Source organism: Sciurus vulgaris, assembly GCF_902686455.1.
Source record: "Sciurus vulgaris genome assembly, chromosome: 2".
NCBI lineage: Eukaryota > Metazoa > Chordata > Mammalia > Rodentia > Sciuridae > Sciurus > Sciurus vulgaris.
In genome coordinates, this window is record NC_136462.1 from 198361572 (window position 1) to 198385734 (window position 24163).

The window sequence follows — 24163 nt, forward strand, 5'->3', positions numbered from 1 at the left end:
CTGGATTCCACCTGGTCCTCACCTCTGCAGAAGGAGGAAGTCCTTCTAAGCCAAAGAGAAATGGCGGGAACAGCTGAGGACATGATGGACAGTTACCTGTGTGGCTCTAAGGAAAACACTAATGCAAGAAGGGCCAGACAAAATGGGTGAGGAGTAAATAGATTCATTTATAAATTTTTATATAGATTGATTAAAATGAAATTCAAAAAATGAAAGCCATAGAGATAAAATGGACAGATGACTTGTGTGTAATTGACAAAAGGTAATATGAATGCAGTGGGATTTTTTTATTTTGGTTTTTAAAACCAAAAATGAGCTACCTCCTTGGTCATTCAGATTAGCATAAAATTTTGTTTTTCTCAAACTGTGTGGTACGATGGATGTGCTCACATGTAGAGAGTGTGAATTTTATGTAAACTTATGGGGGAACTCTTTGGCTTTAAAATTTCATTACTTTTTATCCTGGATTGAAATATCTCTTTAGACTGTTCTCATTCTTTCATTTAGCAAAAAGATAACATGGCTCCCACTTGGGGCTTACCACCAAGTGGAGAAAAGACGCTGTTTTCAAGTCTGTGCAGGCATGCAGGCATTATTCATTTCTGTAAGGCATGAAGTCCTGTGTGGGAAACAAGCAGGATTCTATGTCAGATACGTAGGTACATTAGCCTGATGCTCCCAAGTCTGTCACTCTTCCCTCTTGGCACTTGCAAACTGGATTTTTAAAAGAACTTTTAAAAAATTAATACCTGGAGTATATGAGTATAAAGTTACTAGTCTACCTTCTCTTTTGGTGTGTGGTAAGCATGTTCTACCTTGTCAGACCAACCGTGTGCCCTTCCCCTCTCAGCGTGTGTTAGGGGCTGGGGTTAGCGCGGGGTTGAGTGCTTGCTTCACGTGTTGAATCATCTCCCTCACTTGGGAGCGTCTAAGTCACAAGTAATCAAAGGAAGCAAAGGTTTTAAATGACTCTTCAGTTTCAGCAGAACTCGTTGAAGAGGCTTTAGTAGGATGCTGGAGGTCGGAGGGAAAGGGGCCGTTCTTTTGGGCCAACCGCACCTTTGCAGCAGCCTCTACCCTCCTTCTGGAGTGACCCTTTGCCTTCAGTCTAGAGAAGAACTCCAGCCTGTGCTGGCGTGGTAGGTGAAAACCTGCTCTCTGCCCGTCTCCCTTGCCTTTTGGGGACGAGCTGTTGCACTAATTCCCAGTGTCAAGCGTGAAATCAGGGCAAGTGACAGGGCCTGGAGCAATGGAGAGGATTATGTTCACAGTATCAAGGGGATGTGCCTACTCAAGTCCAAGTGATGGAGGTCCCTGAGGGCTAATGGATCTTTTAAATTTTTGAGAAAGCAAGCAGGATAGTTAAGTTGTAATGTGAATGATTTTTGGCTTTTTATTGTGAGTGGCTAATTCAGCTTTGAAAATATATTAATTCTGGGTCAAACATGAGTGTGCACAGAGTGGAGTCCACAGCATCTGATCAGTCATTTCCAGAGGAGAGATCTCCAACACCGTAGGAAAGAGGGGCAGCAAGCTTCCACAGAGAAACAGCAGCAGAAGTCCTGGAGGGGAGGAAGGGAGGTGCTTCAGGGTGGTCACCGGCCTCCTCTCCCTTTCGACTGGGCCCTCGGGAGGGTTGTTGACGCCAGACCTGCAACTCCAGGCCCCTCTGGGCCTTCCTTCCACCTGGTCCATTCCTTCGTTTCCTTTTCATTCCCTCTCCAAGGAGAAGACATGCTCCTCCCCCAAGGAACTCTCTATCCAAAGCTCCCCTAGCCCGGGACTGCCCAGGGGACCTGCTCCCTAGTCCCAGCCTCCTGCAGCAGCCGAGCACAAGTCACTTCTCTTCAGAGGTGTCCCAGTCAGACATTCAGTTGGGATCTTATTCCATTACTCAAGTAATTTCTCTGTGGCACCAGCCTCGGGGATTTGTGGGTCAAAGCAAGGTGTCTTCAGTCATGAAAAACTTTCCAGACAAACCACAGAAAAGGAGCTGATCTTGACGTGAAATAATCACTTCTAAAGATAAGAACCACAATAAATAATTCAACTTAAGTTAAGGCAGAAGAGGGCCAGCAAACATTGGTTGCTATGTTCTGTGTATTGGGAGGTGCTAATCAAATCTTTGACAACTTTAAGAATACCTCCAGGTCTCTTTTTGTGTGGAGAGTGCTTTCCAAAAAGGAGATACTGGGCTTAGCATATCTCCTGTTACGGGCACGGGAGACTTGTTGGAGGCACTTTTCACTTGCCTGCAGACAGTAGAGGAGTACCTTTCCTCTTGATGATAAGGTGCCCACCTGGATTTTCTGCAAAGACAGTGACTGATGGAGTAACTAGACATTTTGGTTAGTAATATACTCTACTTTGCTTATTTTCAATATTTATGATTATAATATTATCAAATAGCTCTTTACAGATATCAGGAAAGATATGGTTGGCTTATCCACTCAATGGATAAATCAGCAGAATAAAATTGATGATCCAGAAATTAGCTTTCACATTTGTGATTCATTGGTTTTCTAAGGGGCCAAGACAACTCAAAAGGGAGAAAGAGGAGTCCTTTTAGCAAATGGTGCAAAAATAACTGGATGCCCACCTGTGACTCCACCTTATGTCATGCATGAAGATGGAATCAAAGATCACAGGCCTACATATATGAGCTAAATGATTAACTTCTTAGGAAAAACATTGGAGCAGATCTGCATGATCTTGGGTTGGGCAATGATTTATTAAATGCAAGACAAAAAGCATAGTGGTAGAAGAGAAAATTGGTAAGCTGGGTTAATCCAAATCTAAGACGTGTTTCAAAGAACGTCAACCAGAACATGAAAAGGACAATCCATAAGAAGGGAAAGACCGTCTGTAAATCACGTATCTGATTGGGGACCTGCTGTGGTCAGAACACTGTGTTCTCCCCCAGTTCATATGTTGAAACATAATCTCCAGTGCAAGAGTGCTAAGAGGTCAGATATTTGGAGGCAGTGAAGCCCTCCCAAGCGGGTTAAGACCCTTATAAAAGAGGCCTGAAGGAGCTGTTTCCCCTGCAGTCATGTGAGGACATGTAGAAGATTCCATCCACGAGGAGCGGGCCCTCACCCTAGATGCCGAATCTGCTGGGGCCCGATCTTGGACTTTCCAGCTCCAGACATTGAGCAAGAAATTTCTGTTTATGAATTACCCAGTGCAAGTTATTTTGTTATAGCAGTCCAAAAGGACGAAGACAGAACTCTTCCAGAAAATATAGAGAACAACTCAACATTAAAGAAACAAATGACACATTTAGGAAATTGGCAAAGGATTTAAATAGACATTTCTCTGAAGAAGTTGTACGTGGTCAATAAGTGCATGAAAAGATGCTCAGCATCACTGGGTATAGGGGAAATGCAGATTAAAAAACAATGAGCCAGACCAGGCACGGTGATGCCCACCTGTAATCCCAGCAGCTCAGGAAGCTGAGGCAGGGGTCACAAGTTCAGAGCTGGCCTCAGTGACTTAGTGAAGCCCTAACCAACTAGGTGAAACCTTGTCTCAAATTAAAAAATAAAAAGGACTGGGGATGTGGCTCAGTGGTTAATCCCCAGTACCAAAAACAAAACAAAACAACCCATTCACACCATTTAGGAGGTTATAACTGACAATAGCCAGTGTTGGGAAGGTTGTAGGGAAAGGGAGCCCCCTGCGTTGCTCTTGAGCATGTAAAATGGTGCAGTGGCCTGGCAGTTTGTCTTTGGAGGAGAGGCATTTCCTCCAGGGTTAAAATAGAAGTCCACATATGACCCAGTAATTCTACTCCGGGTTTCCCAACAGAAATGAAAACATGCGTTTACATGAAAACTTGCACATGATGCTCTCAGCAGCATTGTTCATGGGAGCCAAAAGTGGGAGCAGCTCAGATGTCTGCTGGCTGTTGAACAGAGGAATTCAGTGGATTAATATGAAGAGATGTAGTTGTAATACAGGCTACGACATGGATGACTCTTAAAAACACTGTGCCGAGTGCAGCTAGTCACACACAAAACACTCCTGTAATGTATGATTTCATTCATATGAAATGTCCAGAATCCCCGAGACCAAGTAGATCAGTGGCTGGCCAGGCCTGAGCAGGTGGGGAGGCGGCAGGGTGCTGCTGGACGTGGGAGTTCCTTCGGAAGTGTTAGACATGTTCTTACATCAGATTGCGTGATGGCTGCACAGCCGTAAATAACTTCAGAGGCTATTGAACTGTGCACTTTATGTAAAGTTCGTTAAATTATATTTTATCTTTTTTTAAAAAGACATGTTTGAGAGGCTGACATTGTGGCTGAGCTGTAGAGCCCTTCTTGCCTGGCATGTGTGAGGCGCTGGGTTCAATACTCAGCACCACATATAAATAAATAAAATGGAAGATCCGTTGACAACTAGGAAAAAAAAAAAAATAAGGGCATGTTTGATAGAGAATGTAAATGCTGGCCAAGCCTTCTTTTCCAGAGCTCACTTGGTATTCTGTGTCCTGAGCTTGGTACCCTGAATTAGGAGTTGAAACATGATTTTCCTCTGCTACCATGCTAAAAAAAATCATGGCAGTGGAAAAACATTAAATAAAAATGCAAAACGTTCCACGAGTTGGAAAGCTGCAGAATAAGATAGGGAAGAATAACTCAGGTCTCATAGGCAGGGTGGATGGGAAGAGCGAGCTGACTTCTCTTCCACTTGGTCATTCTAGGAAATCCCATCCCGCTCATTGAGGATTGAGACCACGTCTTATTTAGCACGGAGCCCAGCTCTTACAGGGTGAAATAAGAGAACATACTGATTGTATGTCCCCGCAAGGCCTTTTGATTGCCAGTCTTATTACCTGGTACACTTCCCGTTGCGATAAAAGCAAATGGCTTTGATGTAGTGAGTGACTAACCCTGACTGGACCAGTCACGTTTCAAGCTTAGCGGATAGTGAGACTGAGCTTAGAGTGCACTGCCTCATTTCATACTGAGAAAGCAGTGCTTGCAAAATGAGGGGGTGATTATGCGTGTGTGAAGCGCACAGACTGATGTTTTGGTGTGTGTGTGGAAAGATGACCACATGTCCCTGCCGTGGTGAGACGATGCCAGTGGTCCAAAGTTGACTTTTTTCCATCTTCCTACCTGATTACCTTTATGGGGGGTAAGGGGTGTGGCATCTGAGCAGCTTGCAGTGTGCAACATGACGTTAACTGGTCTCCAAGCTACAGGAGTGCTCCAGACCTGCCCTCCTACATTGTTGCCAGCACCCCTGCCCCCCACCACACCTGGTAGCCTTTGTTCTACCATGTTCCTGTATCCTCGGCTTTTAGATCCCTCATGGCAGTGAGATTGTGCAGTGTTTTTCTCTGTGTGTCTGGCAGGTTTCTCTCAGCACACTGTCCTCCAGGGTCTCCCATGCTGTCAAACGGTGGGTCTCCTTGAGGGTTAAAAAGCATTGTCTTGTTGAGATGCCACAGTTTCTTATCAGCTCATCTGGTCACAGGTGCTAGATTGTTTCCAGAGTGTGCTTCTGCAGTAGGACACAGGAAACAGTGTGGGCATCCCAGTGGGACCCTCCCACCAACCTCCAGCTTGTGTTTTCAGAGGTTGGAGTGGCAGGCCCTCAGGGAAATGCACCCTGCTGCCATGGCTTGGCTGTCGAGAGCCTTTCTGTGCAGTTGCCTTTTGTCAGAGAGTGCTGTTCTGGGAGGATTTTATAAAGGGCTCTTATGTGAATATAATTGTGTTCTGTAAATTTGTTCTTTGAATGTTGTATACGCTGCAAGTGTTTTCTCGTAGCTTTTGATGTATGTTTTCTTTAATGATTGTGCCTTTGTCATGTAAGTTTGTCATTTTTATGTAGTAAAGTTGTTAACCTTTATAGCTTCTGCCTTTTGCTTGCTCTGGGTGACATTTCTCACCCTAGTGATAAATAAGTTGCCCTATAAGTTTCTATTCTTTTAAAAATTTCTTGTTGCATTAGGTGTGTAGACCCTAGCCCAGGGTGTCTCAGCCTCAGCACGGCGGCTTTGGGACTGGGCACCTCAGTGGTGAGGCTGTCCTTTGTACTATAGGGTGTTTACCAGCCTAGGCCTCTACCCACAAGATGCCAGTAGCACCTGCACCCCAGATGTGACCTCCAGAAAGATGCGCAGACGGTACCGAGTGTCCCCCGAGGAGCAGAACCACCTGCCCTTGGGCCAGAACGCTGCTCTTCACAGCTGAGAAACTGAGGTCCCGAGAGGTGGAGGAGTAGTCTTACCAGAGTAGGTCAGTCAGAAGCCTCAGTTTCTAATGGAGGCGGCAGAGCCCCACTTTCATTTTCATGATTGCCTCTTTTACCTGACCCAGCCCTGGTGTCCAGGGTCCTGACTGTGTGCCAGACTCTGGGCTCAATGCTGGACCACAGCAGTAACAACAGCAGTATAGACAGCAGAGCTTCAGATCTGATCAGTGCCATGGCGCAAACAGGGGCAGAGACCGAGGACCTCGCGGTGTAGGGCAGGGGAGGCAGCAGTGTCCACGGCATGGTCACCCCTGACCTGGGAGGTGGCTCGCTCACCAGCAGATCTGAGGGTGGACATACCAGGACACTGTCAGGTGGTCTAGATCCTGCTCACAGTCGTGTTCTGCCAGTGTGTCCGAGGTCCCCCAAAGCACCCTCACCCTTGGAACTTTCTAGAATGACTGATAGGAGTTTGCATATAGTGGTGCACTCAGCTAAGATCTAGCGCAGTGCTGTGGTTAGAGTACGTGGTGGGGTGGTAAGGGAAGAGACAGGTTGTGGAGTAGGGAAGAGTCCATGTGAAGCTTCCCGTGCTCTCTTGCTGCCCAGAAGGGTCTCACAGAGACAACACTGTCCCCAGCAGTGCCACGCAGCAGCATACGGGTGACATATCTCCCAGGGAAGCCTGTTAGAGAGTCAGTTCCCAGGGTTTTTGCTGTGGGCTGGTTACATACCCTCTACTTAGCATGTACCAAACTTCCAGACTCCCAGAAGTCAAGCAGGTGTTCAGTATAAATCACATTTTATACAAAGGCTGTCACCGCGAGCCACCTCACCAGTTAAGAACTGGCAGCAATCCTCCTAGAATCCCAGTGCCCAGAGGCCTTGCAGGTAGGCCTTTTGGAGGCAGCACTCTTAGGCTGCTGAGTCAGCTTTTCTGGTCACCCAGACCTCCCGGACCAGGGCTTTGACCGAAAAGCTGGTGAAGCTGAGATGCAGGCAGAGCCATGACAGGAGCTTAGCAAAGCCTGGAAGCTGACACTCAGGGCCGAGCGTGGCTTGAGAGTGACCTGAGAGTGACTTCCCCTCTGTGACCAGCTCTGTCTTCTCTCTTTTTGTCTTCTCCAGTGTGGGGCTGCCTTCCAGGAGGATGATATCATTGTGCTCAATGGCACCAAGGAGGATGTGGAAATGCTGAAGAAAAGGATGGAGGAGAGAAGACTGCGAGCGAAGCTGGAGAAGGTGGTGAAACGGGCTTGCCTTCCACCCTCCCCTCTGAGAGTCCCGGGTAGAAGTCGGTTCTTCAGGGTCTGCCCAGGCTCCTCCTCTGTGCCAGAGCCCATTGCCAACCTCTGGCTGCCTTTCCGGCTCCTGGTAGGGGTGTGTGAGAGAAGAATTCCTAACCCTGGAGACCTTGGGCTCTGGAAGCGGTCCAGTGGTGGCTTAGCCACAGCGCTTCTGTTGTCCATGCTCAGCTCCATCATCAGTGAGGTGGGGGTGGTGACAACACCTGCACAGGACATGGGGTTGTCCGGAGGATTAGAAGGGTCATGGTCACGCCTATAAAGCGCTTACAGAGAGCACAGCCCTCGTGAGCACAGCCCTTGGAGAAGGGCAGTGACTGCAATTGCTGTTACTGTCAATTGATTTAAAAATCATACATACTCAGTTTTTATAACTTGGAAAACCAAAGGAAGAGTAAAACATCACCATCATCCCAGCAAATCTGAAGGTTCCTTGCTTCCCAGATTTGAATGTGCATAGGACTTCCCTGCAGGCCAGGTTCCAACGGCCTGGGGGACCCTGGGATCCTGTGTGTCTCCCCCTCCCAGGCCACTGGATGCAGTCCTCCAGATCTGGGAGTAGCAAGGAGCTCACTCAAGCTCTGTCCCACGTCTTCCTGAGCCCTCCCTGGGGGAGTCGTCATGAGTGGGGCTATTGCTTTCCAGAAGAGAGCCCAGGGACACAGCACTGTGGTGACAGTCCTGGTGGGTGTGCTGTGGTGGGGCCTTGCTTTGTAGTCCCGGGTTTAGAACCACATTCCAGTGGCCTATTTCTTAGTGATAGGCCTGATGAGCAAGCTCAGCAGTGTGCTGGTTGAGGTCATCCAGTGTGTGTGCCATCGACTGAGTCCAGCTGTACATTGTAGGATTTGTTGTTTACAGAGGTCAGCTATGTATTGCAAGTCTTTCGTGAGTGGAAAGATTTTGTTCTTTATGGAAAAAGTAGGTTCAGGGTTAACTTGGGAGGAAACTTTATGTAATGAAAACAAAAGCAGCAGTTGCTGGAAGTATTAGAAATCCAGTGTCCATATCCTGAAGACATCAACTTACAGGGACAAGAACCAACCTTAGTGCACCTGTATCAACCAGTAGGTAGGAGTTACGTGATGAGGAAAGAATTTTCAAGTGTTCATTTTTTTGCTTTTTGTGTTTGTTTAGTCTCAGAAGAAAGGACAGGAGCCTCTCACCCTGGAATGACATGTAATTCATGATTGTTAAGCTCAAGAAAGCTGGTAGTTGGGTACATTATTATTCTTAAGCATGGACCCAGAATTCATAAAGATCCAGATCCATTGGCATTTCCTTCTTTTCTCATTTTATCAGTCTTAGAAAACAATCACCTAAATGGGTCCTGTAGGACAAAGAATTATACCCAGACTTTGTAATCAAATGATAATAGAAACAGTCTGTGGAGCAGTTTTATAAGATATTAATATAGCACACCAGAGAAATACTGAAAGAGCACTTAGTCATTTAAGTGCTATGTTAAGGTTAAAAATCGTGTGTGTGTGTGTGTGTGTGTGTGTGTGTGTGAGAGTGAATTCTATTCATTATTATAAGAGCAAAAAGAGAAAGAAAAGTCTCAGGCATGTTTGACAAAGGACCCTTCCAAAAAGGATCTGCCTGCTCTTTATTGCTACCTTTGATCATTTTTTTAAATGTGAGAGGGATAATTTGTATTCTAAAGGAAGCTACTAGAGATTTTCATAGTCTTTGATTGTTTTACTTGCGTGAGTTTCTGTCACAGGCTTCCTGCCAAGCTCTTCAAAGCCCAGTGGAATTAACATGCCCCTCTCTGCAGAATACTCACTGGAGCTCCTGTGAATCCTTAGATACTGCTGCCAAGATACAAAATATTTCCCAAATAAACTTGCAGCTGGACTCGGAGCGTGATATTTTCTCTGCACCTCCTTATTGCCTGTGCTTTCCAAACAACTCAGCTGTGAATGAAAGGCTTGGAAGTAAACAGTTGTCCCTGGTTTTCCAAGGACCGTCAGCCTTCACAGATAGGCATACATGCATCGCATGTGTAATGTGAGCAAGGGTTTATGTTCTGTTCCAGCTTCTAGGTCACACTGTATGTGTGTTCCAAGTTCAGGGTCAGTGTTTGCTAGAGAGGGGGAGGTCTTCTGAAGTAAATAGACTGTGTGTCTTTAGCGCCACCTTTTGGATACTTGGGGAAATAATATTTTAAAGTAAATTGAACGTAGTCCTGTTTATCATTTCTGCAGTTGCATCCGTGCAAACATAGCCTTATAATTTTAGAATGATTCGTTCATATATTTTTGTTCTTAATGACCAAAGTAACTATAGTAAGTAACAAAATTATAGTGCCTTAGATTCCTAACAAGAGTTATCCAGAGTTAGGATAATCTGCTAAACGTTTAGTATAAACCTCCAGGCCTTACAGCTACATGAACAACATCACAGCAGCTTGGCAGCTTTGAAAATGAGGCAGGGAACGTGTGGAATTTGGTGTGTGCTTTGCTGGCTAGACCACAGAGCTGCCTGTAGTTTGTGTTACTCACTTAACTGCTCTTTGTGTACAGTAGTGGTTGTTAACATTGCCTCTTATCCCTGAAATCAGTCATCTTCATTTAAAAATTTTGAGAATGTAATCTTTGGAACATAAATATAAAACTAAGCAAGGTCTGTGCAGATAGATGTGTCTGCGAGGCTCCAGGGCATCACTGGAGATATCTGTGGAGACTTGAGGTCTAGAGTTGACGTTGTCGGTCCCGGGAGTGAGGACCTGCCTTGCACCACGTACTGTGCACCAGCCCATGATGGTGAGCCCCTTGCTGCTGTTGCAGGACACTGAGTTTGGGCATGTCCTCCAGCAGTGTCTTCCTTCTTACAGAAAACAAAGAAGCCCAAGGCGGCAGAGTCTGTTTCCAAACCAGACGTCAGTGAAGGTAAGATGCTAGAAGAGGTGTGTATTTTAGCAAAACAGACTGCAGGGCTGTGTCCTAAATAAGTTCATGCTTTGGTTTTGCTTCCTTTGTTTCTTTTACAGAATGCCCAGGGCCATCAAGAGTGAAGACAGGCAAGCCTGAGGAACTGGGCCCTGATTCTAGAGAGAAGAAAACCATCTCGGCACCCAGAAGTACAGGTGCGTCCTGCTGAGAGGAGCCTGTGCGAGTAGAGAGCTGGGGACCCGGGGGCATGTCAGCTGTGTGGGCATGAGCACACCAGAAACTCAGAATTTCCAAGTGATGTCCCTGGCTAGCTCATTGAGCTTCTGAGGGGAACCGTGAGGTGTCGCTACCTCTGCCCAGGAGCCCTGTCAGGATTAGAGGCCTGGGTGCAGACCCAGCTGTTGTGCTTTCCTGTTCAGGAAGCATAAGCACATGCCACCGCCCAGAACGGGAATCAGACGGACCGTGGAGACTGGTGTGGACACACTTGGGGCTCTGGCAGGAATGTGCCTGATTTCTCTGTGGTCGGCTTTTTTATGGGATCCACACACCACTCAGAGTCTTTTCTCTCCACCTGCTTCTTGGCCAAGTGTCAGAGCTTTTCCTGAAGCTCGCTGTCTTTAACTCCAGAAAACAGCATTTATTTTACTAGAAGGAAAGCACAGGATGGTCAGGTAGAAGAAGGTCTGACTGTCATTGTGTCATGTGTAGGTGCCCAGCGTCAGTAGTTCCCATCCTGGCTTGACGTCGGGTAGTGGCCTGGCCTGGGACAGATCTCTAGTACCTCTGTGTCCTCCTGTGCCCAGCACCACCTTCTGAAGATGAGTTCATCTGCCCACACTGTGCACGGGGTGGGAGCAGAGCCTAGCCCAGCGGTGCCGTTGCTAGGAGCTTGGTGTTTAGGGGGTGTCAGGGGGTGTGGTTCGGTGATCGAGTGCTTGCCGCACCATGGGAGGCCCTGGCTTTGAGCCCCATCACCACAAAAAATAAAGGGCATACAGTTCAGCATTTCTCCCAGAAAGCAGCAGGAGGGCCTCCAGGGAGGGCCCGCTTTCGTGCCCTCTTGGGAGTGCCGTGTTTGGGGTGATCTGTAGTCCCAGTGTGAAAGGATCTGACGTCTCATTTTTCCAGCAACTAACGGGAAAACCGGGAAGCCTCCGTGCGGGGCGGTGAAGAGATCCATCGCCGACAGCGAGGAGTCCGAGACCTACAAGTCCCTTTTCACCTCTCACAGCTCCGCCAAGCGCTCCAAGGAGGAGTCGGCCCACTGGGTCACCCACACGTCCTACTGCTTCTGAAGCCCAGCCCAGGCTTCTCCCGCGTCCCGGGATCTTCTGTGGGGTCCTCGGTACCGTGTTCTCGCTGGTGTACTCAGTCTCATAAAGCTGTCCTCGCCAACCTGAGACTGTGCAGTTGCTCTTCCTGTGAGGTGTGGGTTCTGGGGAACGATGGCGGGCTCGCAGTGACTGGCAGCCTCTCCGCAGCCTGGTTCACGCCTTCCTCTGCCTGGGCGTGTGTGCCCTTTCTGCGGCCAGGCTGTTGTGGGCCGTACTTCATAAGCTTGCAGTAATGGAAGGCTCTGCTGTGTGGACAACTCATTTTGACTAAAATTTTAATATTTTGCTGCTGGTAGTCAATTAAGAAGGCGGGAAACAGCCTCGATGTTCAGATGCAGTCTGGTGACAGGAGCCTTTGGAGGAAGCCCTCCCTCGCCCCAGCCCTGGAGGCAGCTGGGCCTTGTCTGCATTAGGGAAGTCGCCCCGTCCCATCATTCTGGGGACAGCAGGGATTGGTCGAGTTCCAAATGCACTGGTACAAATGAAGCCCTCGGGCCTCCCCCACCGGCTGTACTTCCTCCTCTCCTTCCCTAGTGTTTCCGTAAGGTGGCGGTAGGCGGTAGCCACCGCACTGGTGGTGGAGGAGTCGTTCCCTGGGTCACGCGAGTCCCTCCGTTCTTGCCCTCCACAGTCGGTGAAGGAGGGTGGTAGGTGAGAAGGCGCGTCCGCCCTTTTGTGCTGTGTCCTCGTCCCTCATCAGCGTGTCTCCACTCCCATGATGCTGCCAAAGCAGAATCCGAGCTCCTGACCCCGGTGCTGCCTGTGGGTCCTTTACACCAGGAAGGCCACTGGAGGTCCTTTGTTTGATGGCATCTGTGGCGCTGGGATGGGGCCCAGGGCCTCATGTGCGGGCAGATGCTCCACCCGAGCTGCCCCCTGCCCTGCTCTCTGCCTGGCAGTGACAGGAAGCCTTGGCCCCAGGGAGCGTATTTACACTGTGACTAGACGAGCACTTCAGTCAGGCTTGCGTTAGCAGTGGATTTCTGTTGTGAGCTTCTAGAATAAACCTGAATTAGCCATTTTATTTCCTTGATCAGCATTATATTCAGCCCAGTTAAACCATTTTTTTAGGTTTTTTTTTTTCCTTTTGTTTATTTTCATAAAAATTAGTTATTTTATATTTGGTTAAATTATTTTTATCACGATTCATTCTTCTCTATTTTAACTTTATAAAGAAAACTTGATCACTCCTTTAGGTCAACTTATGTCATCATGAGATGTTTTTTATTTTGATGACCTTTTTAATTTTCCTATTTTGCCCTAATTGATCTGTTTTATTTGGCATTGTGTCCAGCTTTTGACTGTGTCCAGTTTCTCCCAGTGACCCAGTCCCAGTGTCCTCTGCCTCAGACCTTGAGCTTCTCAAAGCTTCCAGCCTCCGGGATCCGTGGCCTCCCAGCTGTGAGCCAGTGCGGTGACTCTGCGGCCTGCCTCCCATTCCCCGGAGGGGATCATGGTGGAGGGGCTTTGGAGGTCCCTTTCCAGCCTTGGATATCTGGCAAAGGTGCCACCTCCTGAGGCCCAGGGCATGTGCCAGTGCAGAGCAAGGGAAGCTCCCATTGAACCTCAGGTGAGGGGAGAGGGGAGCGCTGTCTGTGGCCTGTGCCACCCCCGCAGTGTCCAGCGTGACAGCAGGTTGCCTGGGGCAGGGGAGCAAGGCAGTAAACTAAGGTGAAGAGCAGCAGTTGGTGTTGATCTCGGTCTCCCCTGAGCAGTGGAACACTGATGGACATCTCCGCTCCTGGAAGGGCACGTGGTGTCCCTTACCCACTCTGTGGGCACCATACCTGGATAGCAGCACTGAGGTGCATGTGGTTCCTCCTGACCAAGTCGCTCGCCGCACTGCCTCTGAGGAGTCCTTGCCACAGTAGCAACGGCAGAGGCTGGAAGCTTCCCAGGCAAGGACTTCAGGTTTCAGGGACTGGAGCGGAGGCAGGGTGGTGGAGACAGGGGGGTGTCTGCTGGCTCCTCCTCCATCCTCCTGGGGCCCTTGCCAGTGCAGGGGCGGTGCTGGTGGGGGTCCTTTAGGGCAGCCTTTCCTTCCCAGACGCACGCAAAGTCGAATCTTACTCAGCCTTACGACCGGTCACCTCTTGACCCAGAGGGACCTTCCCAGAGTGCCCTGCTTTTTCCTGGTCCTGTTTTATGGAAAAGCACCAGGCTTTTGAGCACGTTGTAGGAAAAAAAGGGATTTGGGGATTCTTATCAAACTCACACAAAGCTTTGCAGTTAATGAAGATCAGAAACCGAGCGGCCCTGCTGTGAGGGGTCGCTCACGTAAGCAGTCCTGAGGCCTGGAGGCGTCATCACTCCACGGCCACCATGCCCCCCCTGCGCCACCCCTGCGGTGTCCAGCGGTGCTGCCTGGGACAGCCAACAGTGGGGCCCCACGCAGGCACGGGGCACCCAGAGTCCTCCGCATTGTCCTCAGCAGCTGCTCCTGCTCCCACAGGAGCCTTGGGACACTGACGGCAGTGGGTACAGGTGGTTTCGTGCCAAGGCTGAGCCTGCAGACAGCTCACAGCACATTCCTTGGCCCAAGGCCAGGAGCATCAGCCAGCTGCTTCTCAGATGGGCACTCGCAAGTAGCAGCAGTCATGTTGGATGGTGCCTGCTGCACGAGGCCTGTTTCCCAGCGGCCCTGGGCTGCGCCTCCACCTCCTGTGTGCACGGTCTCTGCAGGAGGCCCTGCTGCTCCAGCTGACAGCAGGGCCGTGGAGGAGCAGTACGCATGTGGCACGGCTGTTTTCCCCTTGGGTTTACAGGTGAGCCTGGGGACCTGTCCTCCCCAGCACCACGTGCAGTTGGAGGCACAGCGAGGGTGCCCAGTGGACCCCCAGTGACTGGTGTTCAGCAGGAAGTCACCGTTTGGGAGTCAGCCTGTGAACTGGGTCCTTCCTTAGCACCTGTGGCACAGGTGACCAAGGGAACAAGTGCAAGCTTGTGCCCTGCTCCCCGCCACCTCCTGCTCATTCATTTTTAAACCGCTGGGTTCAAACACGCTGGTCTGGGAGGTTTGGTTTACTCCAGGCTGTGTCCTTACCCTGGGATCTTACGCAGGCCGTGTCAGCCCCTCCCCTCTGTACCCACCTAGCTCCTCAGTGTCTCTCGAGCTCTACCTCATCTTCTAGAAAGTCTAACTGAATAACCACATGAAGTCCCCCTTCTGTTCTCTTAACAGTACTCTCTTGTCAAAATCTTAATAAGTCATACTCGGAATTCACCCAGGGATTGCACACTCTGGACGGGTCAGTCGTGTGAGGAAACAAGACTGATGCGGACTGAGGAGAGAACATGCCACCAGCAGGGGCGATTCTCACTCTGCCCCAACAGAGAGCGGGCCTGTGAGAACATCTATATTCAAAAGAAGCCCCAAACCTGGGGTTTTTAAGTGAAGCTGCCACTACCACGTAAATGCTAGCCAGTATATTTCTGGAACAGTGGCTATGGGTGAAATGCATCAGTGGCCCCTAATGTGTGGCCTGTGGGCAAACACCTTTCCCACCGAACTCCAGGCTCCAGAGGAACGGTGTCTGCTCACCAGTGTCAGAATCAAATGAACGAAAACAGCCCCTCCCATTGAACACCAGTCTCAGAAAGAATATTCTGGCAAGGAGTGGCTTCCCTCCATCACTCCCTCTCACTAGAAATCCTTCCCCACCCCCAGTTTCTTGAAGTCCTTCTCTGGCTACCCCTTGTTATGAGCCTTGTTATCCCCACCCCAAGGCATCACAATGACCAGGGCTGCCCCAGCTCAGGCTCTCTGTGACATCACCAGCAGCCAACACTAGGTCCCCAGTCTCCCAGTCGCCAGGGTAGACAGACCCACCATGAGCAGCTTCCTCCACCACCTCTGCTCACCATGCGGACGCTGAGATGGTTCCTGTTCTTGCCTCTGTGCCTCTCCTGCGGCTACGCCTTTATGTTCTCTTCTCTGAGAGACAAAGCCAAAGAACCCCAGGGGAAGGTGCCTTGCGGAGGGCACTTCCGAATTAGACAGAATCTACCAGAGCACACCCAAGGCTGGCTTGGGAGCAAATGGCTCTGGCTTATTTTTGTTGTTTTGCTGTATGTAATACTGAAGTTTCGAGGAGATAGTGAGAAGAATAAGGTAAGATCGGCTCCATGATTCAGTCTCAGAAACGGCGGACAGAAACAGGCCTCGTAGTCGGTAGAAGAACTTGAACAGGGAGTCTAGGAAATTTGGCAGATTTGCTTCCTGACATTCCCAGTGAAGACAGTCCCCGGAGTCACAGAGATTGGGACAGAACAGTTAATGACCTATTTAATGGCTCACGGTTTTTTCTGTGAATTTTTTCAAGTTAAGGATAGATTCAAGAGAATTATGGTGTTTTTCGGGTAAAAATTATTCACAGAACCAGACTCACTTTCTCCCAATTTTTAAAATTTTGCTATGTTCAATTTATTATAAATTTCTAAACTCAATGGAAATGTTATTTCAAATAAATGAAATAGAAGTTTGTACTAGAGGTATAAAGGTGTCAAATAGTGACCTCTGGTCCCCAACAACTCCTGAGCAGAAGGGCAGTGGGAGAGAAACATGACATGTTCTCTCCTGGACACTTGCAGCTCTTCAGAATGCTCTCTCCAGGCTGTCCAAAGCTGGAGCCAGATTATTCCCATACAGAGCCAGATGATGAAACCATTTCAGCTTTGGGGGCCTTACAGTGTGCGTAACTACTCAATTTAGCCATAGATAATACGCAAAAGAATGAGCACAGCTGTGTTTCAATAAAACTTTATAAAAACAGGTGGTGGGCCAGAGGTGGCCAGTTTGCCACAGCCTAGACTAGAGTAGTACTAGGACCTGTTCTCTTAGACAAGCCCAACTGCCATGGAACTGTCAAAACCAACAAACTCAATGGAATTATTCACCCCAAATATCTTTCTTAACAGGAGCAGACTTCTACTGGCCTTCGAGGCTGCCAGTTTCGCTCTCCACTAAAGAAACATCAAAATACTTCCCCCAGCAAAGACTATGCATTTCATACCTTAACCCAACTGGAGATGGACCTTGTGAAGTTTGTGTCCAAGGTGCGGAATCTCAAAGTCACCATGGCAACTGGTGGTAACGTCAAGCTGCAAAGCTCAGAGATGCCTGCAGATCCACACAACAATATCACAATATATGAGATATGGGGAGAGGAAGAGTCTGAATGAATGGATTTGTGTGTCAAAATAGGAGAGAAAATAATGAAGTGTTGACAGACAGTATCCAAACCAATTAAACTATTCTGAAGAAAGATTCCTGCATGTGAGATCTTTATTTTTCTCTTTCCTTTTTTCTTTTGCTTTTAAGTAGAAGGAAAAATGGGATGCAGCCCCCAGTAGCCATGGCAGTTTAGTCTTGGCCTTCCCACTGCCTCTGGAAGGGGGGGGGGGCGTGCTGAGAGCATCCCAGGTGGCGCACAGTGGGGCCACAAAGCTGCAGGGATCTGGAGGAAGGTGCTGATGCCACTTTCTTGGAAATTCTTGTCTCTGTACTGTTAGTGCAAAACAGAGAACCGATTGGTAATGATTTATAACATTGCAAAGGACAGCTTTGATTCAGTCTGGAGGGAGGCCTTTCAGAATCATTTGCTTCTCCTTCCAAAAATGTCCTTTGGTTTATTCCATCCCACAGATTCCAGTTATTGTCTTTTTTCCTATGAAACTAACAATTACATGTGTCTATAGTTGGATTAAGAAAATGGAGAAAAGGCCAGGCAAGGTGGCACATGCCTGTCATCCCAGCTACTTGGGAGGCTGAGGAAGGAGGATCACAAGTTTGAGGCTAGCCTCAGCAACTTAGCAACACGCTGGCTCAAAAAATTAAAAAGAACTGGGGGCATAACTCAGTGGCAAAGCACCCCTGGGATCAATCCCTTGCAACAACAAAAGGAAACAGTTTGTATTTTTATGTTTTGGGACACAGATGAACCAACCAGGTATTCCCAAATTAGTTGGTATGATCCTTAAAATGAGGGTATCTTGGCACGTTGGTGTGGCTACTTGCCTAGTCTTCCTGGCCATCCTCGTTCTAGGCTGCCAACCTGATGGGTTCGTCCCCAGGCCTGTGCCAGCCTGCAGAGGGTCAGCTGTGGTGTCCACCAGAACCCCGCTCTGGCTTCAGTCCACACTGTGCCTGACAGGGAACCCCGTGTCTCCACCCACCTCCTTCCCTACAGAAGCTGGTTGGCTGGCAGGATCCGTCCTGCAGGGTCAGCCCCTCCCTCCGCAGGGTGAAGCTGCCTGTCTTCCTCTCAAAAAGGTCAGGCCACCTGAGAAGGGTCCTTTACTGCGCCGTCTCTGGTCTCACTCTCCGCTCTCAGGATGGGAGAAAGGGGAGGAGCCGAGGTCCTCCTTTTGCCTCCGTATTCTGTTCCCAGCAAACGGGAGAATGTGAATTACTTCACAGTACAAGTGAAGGAATCCAGAAAGGTTTAAAAAGGGGGCAGGGTGCTCAGCTGTGGTCTCCATATGGGGCAGGTTTTAGGTTGTCTCCATATAACCCCTGGACACTTAAGACCCTCAGACCAAATCCAGTCCGCAGCCTGTATTTACATGGCCTGGAAGCTAATAATGGTTTTTATATTTGTAAGAGTTTGAAAAACACCAAAAGATGAAAATATTTCATGACATGAAATTCACATTTCGATGTCCATGGTTTTCTGCTGGGACACAGCCACACCCAGGACGTACTTACCGTCTGTGGATGCTTGTGCGCCACCGCGGCAGCACTGAATTACTTCAGCAAGACCTGATATGAAGCAACTTGCTGATAGTTCAGCAAAACCACGACTGAAAAAATCTACTAACAGCTCCTTTACAGGCCAAGTGTGTCAGCCCTTAATGGATGCTGAGGCGACCCAGCCACACACACCTTGAGAAAGCCTTCCTCGTACAGCCAGAGCTGTGGACGTGATGGGATAGTAACTTTGTGGTGGGGTCGAGTTATGGGGGCGTCCCCAGGGGGCTGAAGATAATGCAGCCATGGCAAAACTCTGAGGGCCACTTCTAGGACCTGAGCGGTGCCCTGTCGATGGCTAGGAAGACGCTGGGTGCGGTGGTGCACACCGGCCGTCCCAGCAGCTCAGAAGGCTCGGGTAGGGGACCATGAGTCAAGGCCAGCATCAGCAACTTGGCAAGACCCTGACTCACACTCGGAAGGCGGGAGGGGAGGGTGTAGGGAGAGAAGCAGGGTTCTCCCTCGCACACCGTGAGCAGCACATTCCATCAACAGCCAGAGCCTTGGAAGAGAGAGGGCCTCAGGAGAGTGTGGCCTTGCCAGTGCCTGGTTCCAGCCTGGGGAGACCCTGAGCAGAGCCCGCAGCCTGACGCCCCTGACCCAGGACCTCAGGAGATGGAACTGTGGCTGAGGGGATCAGTGGGCACAGCAGCAGAAGGTGAACACAGCATGCTGGCAAACACCGGCCACCTCTCCCGACCTGTCACTGTCCTTGGATGAGGGAAGTGAGAAGCAGCAGCAGCAGGGTCACGACGCAGTATACCCGGCTCCCTGAAGCCAGAGGTTGCAGAGGCGGACGTTCCTCGCTTCCTCGCCCCCGACGTGCTGGTGGGGGTAGTTGGCTCTTTCTTTTGAAGAATGAGCTGGGTAGGAAGCGGGGAGGAACTGCTGCCCTGCGCCCTCCGCTCCTCCCTGCGTGTCCCAGCCAGGAAGCGGGCCTCGGAGGGACATGTGGGAGCTGCACACCCTCTTGTCCCCTGCCACCGTGTCACCATGCCAGGATGCCAACACGAGCGTTTAGGGGACAGCTCTCCTGCCTGCGCTTCGCCAGCCCCCCCACCCTGGCTACCCTGACGGACGCCCACAGCCACTGTGTGTCCTCCGCCCGTCCCCTCTTCATTTTGAAGTTGTGCACACGGAATCACAAAGCCTATGAGCTTCTGAGACTGTCCACGCAGCACAGCGCCTTGGACCTGCCAAGGGTGGCCGTACCCCTCACAACTCATCTGACAATTAATTCCAGAGGCGGTGAGGCCTGCGGCTCCCCTGGTGCCGGGTTCAGGCCTCTGTGCAGAGGCTCAAGGGGCAGTGGTCCTTCCCTCCTTGGTGCTCTCTGCTCTTCTGCACCCCGTCTGGGATGGTGCAGCCTCTGGCCAGGTGCCAGCACCATACTCCTGGACTTCCAGGCTGGCTCCAGGACCCTGAGCTAAAGCTTTCACTGTGGGTCGGTGCCCTGCTGCAGGGTTGGGCACACACACACCATGACAGTCCTTGGAGCTGCCCATGGACCCTGCCGTGGCAGAACCAGACCTGGTCATGAAATGCAATGGCAAAAACATTATGGGAAGAGTCCAGTGCCCGGGGGACTGCCCTCTCAGCCTTTCCCGGGAAGCCTCCTTAACCGAGGCCCACCTTCGGGATGGTCGGTGACTGCCCTAGGAGTCTGACTCCTCCCTCCTGAGATGGAACAGACCCGTTTCTGCTCGTCTGTTCTGTGAGCAGCTCTATGTTAGAGACCCTGCACGGGCCCTCAGCCCCTAGATAAGAAATTTTTTTAAAAAAGAGGAAAAATCTGCAATGATAGGGTGGGTCTAAGATGACATCAAATGACCTATAAATGTCGTGAGAAGCTGTGGATCCGGCTCAGAGTTTGGAGTTTCTGTTTTCCTCTGGGCCCGCAGGCGCAAAGTCCTCCTCCTCTCCAGGGCTGCTTCCCGAACAGTCTGCTTCCTGCAACACCCGGGTTCTTGCCCTCACCCCACCACTAGGTGTGACACACCGCAGGGCACTTGGGTCACGTCCAGGTCCTGGCTCTTGTGAACAGAGCTGCTGTGGAGAGTCACGTGGGTTTTGTGTGGACATGGGTTTTGTTTCTCCGGGCAAACACCCAGAAGTACACTGGCTGTGTTGTGTGGCAGGTGTGTTTCACACACAGTAACTTTTTAAAACCCTTGAATTAGTGGTCAGCGTTTGACAATGAGGTGTCATGTTGTAGCATCTTCCCAGGAGGAAGATGGCCAGCAAACTGCTAAGTCTATAATACACAAATATACAAATAATATACAAATAACTGCAGAATAAGGTACATCGTGTCTGCCTGTAAGTCCTCTGTTTGGTTAGGCAGGTTCAGATCCTCCCAGCTGAGACCAGGCTCCCCCAGCTACCCCAGGCCAAGCTCATTTTGGCCCCAGGACCTTTGCACTGGCTTCCACTTTGCATTTTCCCTCCAGGTATCACATTGCTGGTCCCTTGCTTGCATGCTGCTCTGTGCTAAGTGGCCATCCGCTACCCCAGGGAGGCCTCCCCTGAACATCCTCTCTCACATCAGCCTGCTTTACTTTATTCCCTCATAGCATCTGTCACTCTGTGACTTCATTAGCCACTTCTATTTGGGTTTGCTGGTTTGTCTTCTGGCACTAGGGATGGAAGCAGGGCCTCTGGCAAGCTAGGCAAGCGCTGTACCCTGGAGCTACACTCCGAGCCTGTTGTCCTCCTTCTTGTTTGTCCCTTTCCCCACAGGCAGGGACTGTGATGTGATTTATAAAAAGAAAAGGGTCTTTGTCTTTGCAGCCTCCAAAGTGACAGGGGAGGCTCCTGGATGCCTCAGGGGGGCTGCGGAACACTCTGAGAGGCCTGGGGCTCAGTCCTACCCTCGACCTCCAGGAGGGCAGAGGCATGAGGGTGGGCGGTCCTCAGTGGCCAGCGATGGCCACGGTCACGCATGCTCACTCTCAACCCCAAAGGTGCTGATGCTGTGCTGTCCTGGGCCTGCTCAGTTCTACACTCCCCTCCCAGCCGCCTCCTGGTTGGTTGAGTGCCTGAGGTCATGTCACCCATCACCTTGACGCCAGGAGTCATAGATTTAGAGAAAGGCCACGCCAGCTTCCCTCGCTCCTGTGCTGTCCCCTTGTCCTCTGCACCCCTTCCCGGCCAGCGCCTGTGGGTGACCGGCCTCTGCTTCCTCTCCCTGGATCCCTTTCCACGACCTGGCGTTTTCGCCCCCTCCTCCGGGAAGGGTGGCACTCCGTGGACACTCCCGGTTCCCTGACCCTGGGACTCCGGAAGCCACTTCGCGCCGGCTCCCAGGGCGGGGCCTTCCCCACTCGCCGCTGGCCCGCGCTGCACCCTGCGCTCTCACGTGGACACAGGTGGCCTCCCGCAGCCTGCCGGGGCAGCAGTGGCGGTGACCTCGTGCGTGCGTCTTGCTGTGGCTGAAGGGGCGTCTGCAGGGCCGCCCCAGAAGTGGGGTCCCGGTGCACGCCCGTGTCCCTTCGGAAGGCGCGTCCGCTCGCGTCCCGCCCGGGGCGCCGCCCCGCAGCTGGACCCTCCACCGCGGGGCGGCGGTCGCGCAGCTCGCAGCTCCCGGAGGCCACCGGGCGGCAGACCAGGCCGGCCACGGTTCGCTCCGGCCCTGCGGCCTGCACGCCGAGGGCGGCGAGGGCGGGCGAGCCGAGCTGGCCCGTGAACCAGGCGCTCCTCAGAGCGTCTGCCCGACGCCTTTGCTAGTTCTGGGCACCGGTGAGGACGGGAGGGAGCGGGAGCTGGGCACAGCTCAGAGGAGGGGCGCGGCGGCCTGGCAGGTGACAGGCCCTTCCTAGCCCAGTGCCCCATGCGGGAAAGAGGGCAGAGGGGGAGAGGGAGGGAGAGGGAGGGGAGGGGAGGGGAGGGAGGGAGATGCCATATAAGAATGGGTAAGTCAAACACGGACCCATACAGTGGAGAAAGGTAATAGGGAGCGGGTGTGTGGGTGTGTGGTGGGTGTGGCACTTCCTGTGTGTGGGGTGAGCATTGCGGGGTGTGTGTGTGGCTTGCCATGCTTGGTTTACAATCAGTGTGACCAGGGAGGGGCTGACCGGGAGTAGCCAGGAGGCCACCAGGCCAGCCTTCTGCAGAAGAGCTTGGAGCAGGAGGACAGGAAGTGCAAAGGCCCTGAGGCAAGAACAGCCCAGCAGAGGAAGAGTTGGGTGTAAATGGCCAAGGCCACTCCCACGCCTGCAGTCCACCCTTCCACCTGGTACCTGACCCCCATCTTGAGACCTGATCTCTCTGTTCCAGGGGCTCTCACTGGTGGGGGTGTAGGCGGTTGGGATTAGCCAACAGTTCTGAAATGGACCACAACGTCCACAGGCATTGTCCATGGGAAAGGAGGCACCATGCAGGGAGCCAGAGCGGCCTCCACCTTGCCATCCCTGACGTACCTCACTGCACATGTTAGGACCGGACAGTATGTGAGAACCAAGTGGAGTCCGCAGTGGGTGGGCTGGGCAGCAGCGTCCCTGCTGGTCCTCCACAAACCCCCCGTGCCGGCGCCACGACTTACAGGACCCCTTGAGCCGGGAGTGAGCAAAGCCTGCGACGCTGGCCTTGTCTCCCGCGGGGGTTGCGATTCCCTTTTCCTTCACAGACGCTCCTTCCCCAGGCGAGCAGCAGTGGTGGAAGCTGAGAGCCCAACCCCATTCGAGGGCAAGCCGACTCTTCCACTTTGAAAACCTGGCAAAGGAGATCAGATGAAGACGGCCAGTGGCCGGAGGGCGCGGGACCTTGACCCTGCGGAGGTTTCATTCTCTAGATTGTCACAGGACCCGGTGGAACTCGGGGACTTGCCCAGGGGACGTGACATGAGAAGCGGAGGAGCTGGAAAGGGAGGCTATCGGGAGTCCGCTGCAGCTGCAGGTGCTGGGCCGAACTCCGGCCGCTTCCCCGCAGCGGCCCCACCCCTTCCTTGAGCCCCTTCCTCTGCACGACACCCGGACCCTCTGCTCACCCTCTGGGGGCTGAGGTCTCGGTCCAAGCTCACACCCAGCACTCCCAGGACACAGCCCGGCCTTCCATGGCAACAGGGACTCAGCTTGGACACCTTGCAGGTTGAGGCCAGCAGGGAAAGACTCCCAGAGTCGCTGAGCTGAGCAGGTCGCGAGGCTGCTCAGGGTCTCCCCCGTGTGCAGGCACACTTCCGTGGCTTCGGGGCCTTGCTTGGACCAGTGCAGTCCGCAGCCAAAGCACTCACTTCATATTCCAGGAGCCCCTCTACCATGGCACAGTGGTTAATTTGAATTGTCAACTTGGTTGTATTGAGAGATGCCAATGATTAAGAGGCTCTGGGTGTGTCAGTGAGGGCGTGTCCAGGAATGATTGGCATTTGGAACAGCCAACTGAAGTGGAGCCCCTCCCTAAGCATGGGCGGCACCGCCCAATAGGAAGGAGTAAAAGCTGGAAGAACAAGGAAGCAGATGCAGAGCAAGCTGGCTCTTTTTGGACGGGTTCTTGATCGCTTCTTTGATCATCTGAGGATATTGGACTCTCGCTTCTTCACTCTTCTAAAGTGGACTCTGCCAGTGATTCTCCAGGTAGTTTCCAGAAGCCTTGGTCTTGGACTAGGGTGGCACTGTTGATCCCTCTTGTTCTGGGGCTTCCGCCTCTTGGACTGCACAGCTGCTGGGTCCTCCAGCT

General features: G+C 51.4%; 2 protein-coding genes across 3 annotated transcripts in view; both read left to right on the top strand.

Annotated features, from left to right (window-relative positions):
- Nucleotides 1-11809, top strand: part of RTF2 (replication termination factor 2) — a 39321-nt gene extending 27512 nt beyond the window's left edge. Inside the window, exons 6-9 of the mRNA XM_079129208.1 lie at nt 7336-7449; nt 10351-10405; nt 10507-10602; nt 11540-11809. Of these exons, the coding sequence (XP_078985334.1) occupies nt 7336-7449; nt 10351-10405; nt 10507-10602; nt 11540-11706 (432 nt within the window). The 3' untranslated portion in view covers nt 11707-11809. The remainder of the gene's footprint in view (nt 1-7335; nt 7450-10350; nt 10406-10506; nt 10603-11539) is intronic.
- A 1405-nt stretch (nt 11810-13214) lies between these two features.
- LOC306655147 (protein FAM209-like) lies at nt 13215-17837 on the top strand. 2 transcript variants are annotated; one of them, XM_079129453.1, is made up of 3 exons: nt 13215-14510; nt 14927-15856; nt 16663-17837. In XM_079129453.1, the coding sequence occupies exons 2-3, from the start codon at nt 15608-15610 to the stop codon at nt 16924-16926; spliced, it is 513 nt and encodes a 170-aa protein (XP_078985579.1). In that variant the 5' UTR covers nt 13215-14510; nt 14927-15607; the 3' UTR covers nt 16927-17837. The 2 variants fall into 2 exon arrangements, with proteins under 2 accessions (XP_078985579.1, XP_078985578.1); XM_079129452.1 differs by having other exon boundaries at nt 13215-15856.
- Nucleotides 17838-24163: the final 6326 nt, after the last annotated feature.